The 10,153-nt window shown below is 45.3% G+C and overlaps 1 protein-coding gene across 1 annotated transcript in view; it reads right to left on the reverse strand.

Moving 5' to 3' along the window:
• The window catches only part of WLS (wntless Wnt ligand secretion mediator), a 24,456-nt gene extending 15,028 nt beyond the window's left edge, over positions 1 to 9,428 (reverse strand). Inside the window, 2 exon segments of the mRNA XM_009584496.1 lie at positions 3,154 to 3,426; positions 9,389 to 9,428. Of these exon segments, the coding sequence (XP_009582791.1) occupies positions 3,154 to 3,426; positions 9,389 to 9,428 (313 nt within the window).
• Between the last annotated feature and the right edge of the window lie 725 nt (positions 9,429 to 10,153).

The raw sequence follows: 10,153 nt of genomic DNA on the forward strand, positions 1-10,153 counted from the left end.
ACCCGCAGCGGATGCAAGTTTTTGTTTTGTGCGTTGGCCTTGCTTACAGATTGCAGGGGAGAGGATGACCATGTGCCTTTGCAGAGAAAAGCACACGACAGTTTGAGATATGGCTTAGCGGTGTCAACGGTGAAGACCAAGAAGGGGAGCGCGGCCAAGCCCAGGACCCGGCACAGCTCACATTGACTTTAACGTCTTCGGATCATGCTGCGGGGTTTCGGGAGCCACCGGAGACCGGGATGTTTCCTCAGGGAGACAGGCAGCCAGCTTCTTCAGGCGGATAAGAGCACTCGCAGTTAGCAGGCGGTGCTGCTTTCCTCGATGATCTGAGGCAGCTTCAAGACAGTCATTACGAGGGTGACTGGGAGAGGCTTTAACAGCTGCGACGCCTTCCAGGAGCCATCCCCAGTTTGGCACCAGCCCCTGTTGGCATTAACTACAGCAGGGTGACTGCTGGCTTTGAGGTCTCAGATTAAAGCTTGAGAGAAGAAACTCGAATTGTTGATTTAAAAGAAGAGATGAGGTTATTTCACATCTTTAGTGTTGAGACTTTTGAGGAGCTAATTCCAATTGTCTGATCAATGAAGCTCTTAACACTAATGCAAAGTTAGCAGCAAGATACAGAGACACATATGCAATTATTTCGGCTTAACAAGATTTATTTTTATTTAATCTGTTACAACACAATTTAGCAAGCAAGAGATGTGTTACTCACTAGTTGCTTATATTTTACACTTAATTTACATCTGCCTTCAGCTTGGCACAAAATGTAGGAAAATTGCATTTTAAAATACTTTCTTCAGTCAACAAAAGAAAACCTTCAAGATGTACCAAGTAAGCTCACACCATAAGAAATATTAATGTCCCTTGTCTCCAAATGCTTCTTATCAACAAAAACCACCAGCAGCTACTGAACTGATAATGACCAGAAACCAAGTCTTCCCCAGCTGCAGACGTGGTACAGCTCACCCCCAAACCTTGCTTTTATTCCCCAGAGGGTGGCCCAAGACAAGCTTTTCTGCTTTTAAATCTCAAAAAAAGTTCCCACCTTTGAAGGACTTGGTCACTGAAGGGCACAAATAATGCCCTGAAGAAAAGGCTCTCTGCACTTACAGGAGAAATCACTGTCAAAAGCATTTTAGCAACCTGCTCCCAGGTGCTCCGCCAGTTACTGACTCCAGCTCAGCGGTTTAACTTTAAAAGCCTCGCAACAAAGCATTATTTCTCTAAACACAAACATCTATTGAAGTCTAAGAAGTTGAGGCCTTAATAAAGTTAAAGCTACTCTCTCTGTACTTTAGAGATAATTATAGGGATAAGAATACATACATAAGCTTTATACAATCGATTTTTAACTTATCTTAATGATGATACATTAAAAAGCTAGGAAGGAACAGGTTCACACTGAGCAGGCAAGGCAGTAAAGGAAACATAAAACTGTCACGAAAGCTTCAGCAGATCTTCAGTGATCTGGCTGCAGCCCCTGGGGTGCAGGCTGCCAGCTCCCCCTGCACCAGCATGCACATTTGCTGGTCCACATCCCCAACCCCGCAGCCAAAACAGATTTGCTCCCTGAACTGATCCACCACATGGTTACGTGAACACTAGAGCTGGACCAACAGACAGGCTGCAGCCAGGGAAAGCCAGTGCAGACCAGTTAGAAAAGTAAATTGTTTAGTCATTGTTAGGGTATAGTTGTTAGAGAGAGATTTTTCCCAAGCACGCAAACACACATACAACTCTTCTTTCAGTACGGGGCAAATCAGTCTTGCCCTTGCTGCTCCCGACATAATTTTGCAGATTTTTTGCAGGGTTATTTTTGAGTTTGGGGTTTTTTTGTGTTTTTTTGGTTTTGGGTTCCCCCCCCCCTTTTTTTTTTTTCCCCATATTTTATCTTCTTTCAGGTACTAAGGGTGAACCCCAGTAAGACAGCCTCTTCCACGGTTCCTGGAACAGTCTTCCAGTTAATTTGGACCCCTGTACTTTCAAGGCCAGGAGGTACTTTCCATCTGCATGTATCAAATCCTAATAAAAAAACGTAGCTCACAACGATTGATGGAAGGTACGGCAACTATTTCAACTCACCAACAACCAACCTCAAACTGAAGAAGTTAAAATTATTATGACAAAGGCTCAGTAAATAAACATCCAACTCTCTGCACCTGGTGCCCAATGGAGAGCGCGTGTTTAAAAACTCAGACATGAACATTCCTTCTTATGAGCTCCTCATGGAAACTTACAGATCAATAATTTCATTTACTAAGTACTTTGGCTCACAGTTTAGGAACTCATCACACAAAAGCATTTGGCAAACATGGAACAAAATACCATGGCTTAAAGTCTTCAGCACTGCAAAACTAGTAACCAGTTCAAGTCTTTTTATAAAGGATTTTTGGGGCAGAGAAATTTATAAAAATAAAAACCCCAAAAATCTCATGACTCTGCATTTCACCACCTCCACACAGACTGAAACATTCAAACTAGAGCACAGTGAAGCGATGCTGCTGCTCCGGCAGACGCGCTGCCTCTGGAAGGGACATCCCCACTCCTCACCTGCTCCAGCATCTTCAGGGGCCCTGGCACTACCTTGTATGGTGGCAACCAAATCCACCTGCTAACCGGTGAGAAAGCTCGCGCAGCCAAACTCCAGTTTCTGCTGAGGAGGCTGCAGGATGCAGCTGACCACGTGGCCAGGCACGGGCAGAGCCAGCACAAGGGATGGGATAGGAACATGTAGAAGCAGGAGGAAAGAAGCTGCTGAAAGGGTATCATCGACTGCAAACTGTTGCTGTGCACTCAGCATCCTGGAATATTTTGGAAAACTATATGAAACCCAGGAGCGTATGCTGTGAAAGTGAATTGCTGGATTTAAACCAATGTAGTTGCTGATGGTCTACGTACTTTAAAACAGGGAACCTGCTCATCGTCTGCTTAGCTACTCACTAGTGCAGCGTGAACAGCTCTCCCTGCAAAGATACATATTGAAATGTCTCATTACCAATTCCCACCTTTAGAACGTGCTCCTGTATCACCTCACTGTATGGAGGCACTATAGCAGTTAACATATCATGCAGGATAAAAGCAACTTTAAGAGAAACACATTGGGAAATCAGACCACAGCCAGCACCTAATGAATGTCGGAGAGTGACTTACTTAGGTCGTTGTCCATCTTGAACGCGATGTCCAGCTGCATGATGAAAAGCATGAACTGGAACCAGGGGCTCATCTCCTTGCTGGGGAGGGGAATGTGCACGGCAAACACGATATCGTTGGCTTCGATCTGCCTGCTCACCGCCTCGTCGAAGTCTTTGAGCTTCTCGCAGTGGTTGGATCCCCAGGGCATCAGCCACTTGGTTTTGTGGTGGTTTTTTCTTACATCAATGCACTTCACTGACATGTAAGGAACAGCTGTAGTGGGGCTGGGAGCTGCACATGGAAGAGAACCACATTTTTAGCATCTTTAGATATCTTATATGGTGGTTTCCGCATCAAAATATGCAGCTCCCCATTCAACTATTTGAAGGCAATTTAAAACAAATGCATCAAATGATTTTCCTTCACAGCTCCTTGATCTTGCAGTTAAGTAATTAAGTTTATTACGTCTACAGACATATTACTGACTTTGTAGTGGGATCAAATTAGGATTAGCTGAAGCAGTGGGAATCCGCCGGTTCAGTCTCAGATACCTCAGCTACACCAAAATCACACGGAAAGTTACTGGCATCTTTTTCTGGGCATACACTCTTCCAGTTTGCTCACTCAAGCAGATCCACTTGCAAAGCATGTGGATATCACAAACCTAGGCAGATGAACAAATCCTAGACCTTGTGGTCCCGCAGAGCAGGGCGAGGCTTACCACAGTGATTCAAACCACGCACAGCCACACGTTTCCTTGGGCAGGAAGGCTTTTCTCACTTCTGAACCATGCAATTCTTTTTTTGAAAACACTAGGGGAATAAAAATGCTCCCAGCACTGATAAACTGGATATTGCTGCATTAATTCTTCTTTACTTACTTTCACACCCAGAGCATGCCAAGTGAAGAAGGTGGTGCAGCCCTCCCTGTCCCACAACTGTGCCGTCTTCCCCAGGACAACCTGGCCCTCCCCAGAGGGAGGATGAGCCTCACGGCAGCGTGGCACTAGCACCACTTCCACTTCACACTCCCTCTTTACGTGGAGGTACATCCCCATCCCAACATAGCTCAAATTAGTACGGTAAGCAAAACATCTTCAGAAAACCAAGCTAAATGCAAACAAGTTTCTATCCTGTGAGGTTATCGCCCACGGGCACCATCGCCAACAGACCATTCTCATGGATTTTTGCCATCGCTGCTGGTGGCAGCAGTGCTGTTTTGAAAGAATACCAAAGCTTTTGCTGCTTCTCTAATCACACTGCTAGCAGAGCCAGTCCTACCTCCATCACACAGCTGCTGAGGGAGCATGCTCAAACAAGGGATGCAAGTTAGCCTGAATCCTTGTAAAGGGAGAGAGTAGCACCACTCGGCACCTAACCCAGCCCAGGGCCATCACCCATACCTGCCGTCTACAAACTGGCTGTGGGAGCCATCTCAGCCTCACCAAAACTCCGTATGTGGAAAACAGCAGGTAAGCTGGCCACCTCCGTGATGCTCCAAAGGTCCTTGCTCACCCACTGGTGCTAACTGTAGAGAAACATTTTGCATGAAGGTATTTCTTCCTTTTGCTGTAAGTCAGGTGTGAATTTACGACTACTACAACCAAAGATTTGTCTCTCTTTTTCCCCTAGCCACAGTTTTTTTGAGATATTCGGAGAAAAGAAGCTGAATAGAGACCTTGGCTCTGAAATACTCCCCAAACTCTGCACTGCCCCATCACCACAGGAAGCGACGAGGCTTTGTGCATGTGCACAAGATACATTATCCCGATACAATGAAAATGGGTATAACATCCCAAACGAGATAATTAAAACTATGGAAGATTATACTGCTTGGACTTTACATCGATGAGGAAACAGTCAGAAACTCTGAAGTACAAATAGGGATGGAAGCAGAAAAGAAATGCATTCCACCTTCAGCCAGAATTTCAGCATAAAACACCTTCAAATCTGAGAGAAAGAAAAGGCTTTTAAAAACTCAAATATATTTCCAACATAGTTCTTCCATGCAAAGACTTCTTATGACAGTGGTTCTGCCCTATTTCCAATATCATTTGAGGAATACATATTTTAATGCTATTTTAATGCATCACAGAACCAGCAAACCAGGGAGGTGAGCAGAACTGGAGATGCTCCAGTTCCTCATCTCTCCAGTATGATCAGAAGGGCTTCCATGGGTCAGAAAGTCCAGTGACCAGAAGGTCGATAACTCCCCTGTCCCTTATGGATCTATTCCCTTTTGTCATAGAAAGTAGTATTTTTTTGCACAACAGCCAGCTCAACACATTTTAATGCCCAATACATTTCACTGCAATTAAACCAGAACGGTCCTATTTTCTGAAGTATTACCAGGAAGGTACCACTGGACATGCTGTAATGAATTCCTTCCAGCTTCACAGCTTTTGGGAAGCAGATGGAGCAGGTTAACTCTTTCTTTTTAAGCTGTTAAAGAGTTTTACTTAGTTTCTGTTTTCACAAGAATTTGAAGAAATTAAAGTTATGTAATACAAGTTTCTTGTGAAAAACCCCAAACTATCCAGCCCTTTTAAAAATGAAAATAGGGCTTGAAATTCAAAATTTTAAGCACAAATTTAACCTAACAATGTAAAAATGCTCTAATGCAAGTGATAGGCATTGAAATGTTCCTATACTATGAGTTAAAACAGAAGTAGCATGTAGAATAACAGATATCCAGGCATATAGAATAACAGATGACTTAATATCAAAGTCTCCAGAGAAAAGTCACTGAGGCGGTCATGTAAAATTGGGGATAAGCCGGCCAGCCCGCGGGCTCCTGCGGAAGGCTATTTTCACATTGTCACCGTCCTCATTCTGACAGATGGCCCCGGACTTCCCAAACAGATCACAGCCTGCTAAAAAACTCCAGCAGCAAGCAATAACACTCTACCTATGAACTACAAGTATTTCAACGAGAGAAAAAACAAACCCAAACTGAGGAACAACCCCCCCAGCCCCGTCCGGGGCAGAGCCAGCTCAGGGTTCCCGAGCAGCGCGAGGTCTGGGCAGGCTCAGCACGCCGACATCCGCACGCGCTACACACCCAGATGATTCAGACCTGGCTCACTCGTCATTTGGACGCAGCATCACAACAGCAGCTCTATTGCTTTTTGGGATCCGAGCCAGGAACCCTGCGTAGCATCTTCACTAACGTGCCACCTCGTTAGAAAGATGACATCCGTACTCCCTTCCTACAGGCAGGGGAGAGATGACTCAACGTGCGAGTCGGGAGGAAGTTATTAAAAAGCAGTTGTTTATAAACTGCATTTTTTCCCATTTTTTGACAGCAATAAGCTTCTTCCAGCTGAAAAGTAGCAGCGATGCTGGCATAAAGGGTAGGCTAAAAGGAAAGGGATTTGCTTAAGCAGGAATACTTCCAGATTCATGCCTGCTCTCGCTATCAATCCACAGCCTTAAGTGCATCACAGATACATAGCACTGCTGCATCTCTAACCCTTGCTGTATCCAGCAGTCCAGGAACCACAGAAAGCTCATATGCTACAGCAGCCCCAAAAAAGAAAGAAACAGCAAAATAGAATAAAATAAAGCATTCAACAACCAAGCAAAAAACCTAGCTGCAAGTCCAGGATTACAGAATGCTTTAATGACTTGCCATAAGTGCATAAACCGGTGCAACGTTCTTTCATCATGCCTCGATGCAGAACCTAGTAACTGTGGCTAAAACTGCAGCTGTAAGTGAATATTAGGAATATTGTTGTGAAATAAGCCAGATATTCAGGCCAAGCTCTCAGAGCTTTAACTTTGACAGATCTTTGTGCGATTTAAAAGTAGGCATTTCTGAATTAAGAGACATTGTTAGCTCTACAGAGACAAATGTTTCTTGCTTTGATGCAACTCATTATAGCCATAAATACATGTTTTCATCACTGACTGATTATGATTTTAAATACTTGGCATGCTAACTCAAGTATCCCCTCTGCCAAAGTTACAGCTTTGAGGAGCAAGAGACAATTACTATATATATTCCTTGTCGGGAACTGCACACCAAACAAACGTCGGCACTTGGCTTGCATTACTTGTTTGGCTCCAGTCCCATTAAATTCAAGTGAGTGTTGAACCAAGTGGAAAAAAATGCTTTGTGAAACTGCAGCCAAGTCAACTAACAGCATTACAAAGTGCTATGCAAAACAAAGCTAGCATCGAGGGATTTCAGTTAAAACGTGGTGCCAAGCAGGCTGCTTTCAGTTATTCTGCCTGTGGGCTGGTAGATGGTTCAGCTTTATATATTAGATGATATATGTCAGCCTGTAAATAATTAAATAGCCGTTTGTGCATAATACAGTAGATAAGCCTCAGCCCATGCTCCAGTCTGCTCACTGTGACGAGAAGCGCTGCAGTAATGCAGGTACCATTTGGAGGGTGAGCAGGGCAACCGAGGAGCAGGGCTTTTATCAGGAGGGTTTTGCAGAAGCTGGTCAGGAGCATGGCTCTCCAGGAGCCAGCTCAACCAGGAGCCAGCCCTGTGAGCTTGGGTCGGAGCTGCCGGGGGAGCCCCCAGGAAGGTGCCCTGGCTCCAGGGGCTGCGAGCAGGCGTCGGGCTGAACCCCTCGCTCCAGGGGGTTCAACCTCAGCAGTGCTGGATGCCGAAAGCCGTAGGCACGAGGCCAGCGGAGCTGCTAGCACTGTTGGTGGATACTTCCAACCCCCCTACTTAAGAGAAAAAACTTCCCACAGACAAGTTTAGAGACAGGATGATTCACAGCAAATGCTTTCAGAGCAACAGCCATGATCTCCACGGAGTCGGTGTGCCTGCGCCCGTGGGAAGCGGGCAGGAGGTGACTGTCACCACCAGAGCCCTCCTTAGCTCCGACGGAACAAACCTTCATTAAATCTTCCTTAAAAACCCAGGCAAGCACAGACATGAAAATAAAATCAACAGAGCAACCTCTTTTGCAGTTCAGTGGTTTTCATACTAGTTTGGGGAGTGAATACAGTTTACCCTTTCTGAAGCTTGTTTGCATATATGCTATAAACACACTTGCCTTAAAGGTATGCAGCAATCGGCTGGCATAGCCAGCCCATATGCTGCTGGGGAGTGGGGAAGCCGCCTGCTCCATCTCCTCCAGAAGAGGCTTTGGAGGTGCCTGGTTCACTGCAGAAGTCCCAGAGTTATCCCAAATTACATGGGTCACAGCAGACCCTGCCGTTCCCTGCCACAGAAGCATGGCTCCTTGCAGCAGCTTCAGCCAGCGAGCCCCGGGAGAGCCAGGTGCTTTCAGCAGCATGGTCACCGCTTCCCAGGGAGGACTTCTGATGAACTTGCAAAGCCATTTCAGCTACGTCTTACAGATTGAAGCAACTCTTGCATATAATTTCCAGCAAGGCTTTCAGTGAGACTTTTCATACTGAAAGTAGCATATAGCCAATGGTACATTGGCTCAAGCATATGGATTTTCTCAAGCTATATCCCCAGAAACAGCAGCAGTTAAAAAGCAGAGAGACATTTAGTGCGGGGGGGGGCGGAATGGACAGAAGTTGAATTGCCTTCAGTTTTGAATAATCCAAAACTACTCAGTCTCACGTTGAAATTGGTAGCGGTGTTTCACCCAAAACTAAGATGATGACAGTGTTACAGAATAACTCCAAATAAGAGGAGTTGAAGGAGACATCTCAGCATACCTCACATACTGGTCAGAGAGGTCAAAGATCTTATGACCTGATTCTGCAAGAGATATCATGATTTGGTTTCTCAGCACTGGTGACCATCCTGATTGCCAAGATACAAAGGACTTCTCTCCTACATCTCAACTGGAGTCAAAATTCTTTCACTTCACATAGACTAAACAGAGTCCAAACAGAGACAAACAGCTGAAGTGATTCATCACATGGCCGAGACATGGGACACCCCGAGCCATCCAATGCTGCTTCTGCTCAGGGCCCTATATTCTCCATAGCAAAACCCTACAGTATTTGCTGAAGAAACTGAGCATCCTGCCCAAATACCCAGTGAACTGGTAAAGAGCGGGGAACTCTGAAGGATCCAGGACTGTCCGTCACTTGTGTCTTGCTTTCTTGAGCCACTGGGTTAGATCCTGGTTACCACCACACTCCCAAGTCTGGCTTTGGGAAATCCTTAGAATGGAAAGTTTTAATTCCGTTCAAGATGAGTGCAATGCTGTGGCCAACTAAATGAAATGGGGGGTGAGGGAGTTGGCAAAAGTTTTAGTTGAGACTTAACCCTCTTAGCTTGGTTACTTAAAAAGGAAAGTAAAAACCTATTCCCCCAATCAATACAAGCATAAATAGTCACAGCATCCCAACCTTGATTTTGTTAACATAGTTTTTCAAACAAAAGCTAGAGCTTCATATTACAGAATTATGCTTCCTTGGACAGCCTATTAAAAATGAAACTGTTCAAAGGGAATGGCAGTGTTTGATGCTGAGGAACCAGAGTTCCGTTGGATGGGACGGGACCTCGGGGGGTCTCTCGTCCAACCTCCTGCTCGCAGCAGGGTCAGCCAGGAGGTCAGAGGAGGGCGCCCAGGGCCTTATCCCAGCAGGTCTTGAAGGTGGTTACTGCTCCTGGGATGCTGGTGTGCTGTTCTTGCTGTCCCCTCATCCCCATTTTTATCACTTCACATACAGACTAAATATTAAGTTACTATATAGCAGTCAAAGTTGAGTAGAGATTACTGCCAGCTGGATCATGTGCACACACATGTCCCAATGACTGTATTTTCCACTTCTTCAGATTTATAGTCGCCACTTCCTTCACTCTCTCCTCCAAATGCCCTGAATCTTTGCCCTATATCAAATAGCCACATTTCATTCCTCAAAACAGTTTTTAATGCTGTTTCTACAACCCCGGAGATTGGACTGACAAAATCCTACCATTCTGTGAAATCCTACACTGGATCGAGAGAGGCATTGGGAAATCCTGCTCTCACCTGCACGGGTGAAGCCTCCCCACGCCAAGCCAGCAGCAACTGCATTTACAATCCACATGTTTGGTGACTGCATGAGAGCGTTTGCCACCAAGC

This window comes from Fulmarus glacialis, unplaced genomic scaffold (assembly GCF_000690835.1).
Source record: "Fulmarus glacialis isolate BGI_N327 unplaced genomic scaffold, ASM69083v1 scaffold5659, whole genome shotgun sequence".
Classification (NCBI taxonomy): domain Eukaryota; kingdom Metazoa; phylum Chordata; class Aves; order Procellariiformes; family Procellariidae; genus Fulmarus; species Fulmarus glacialis.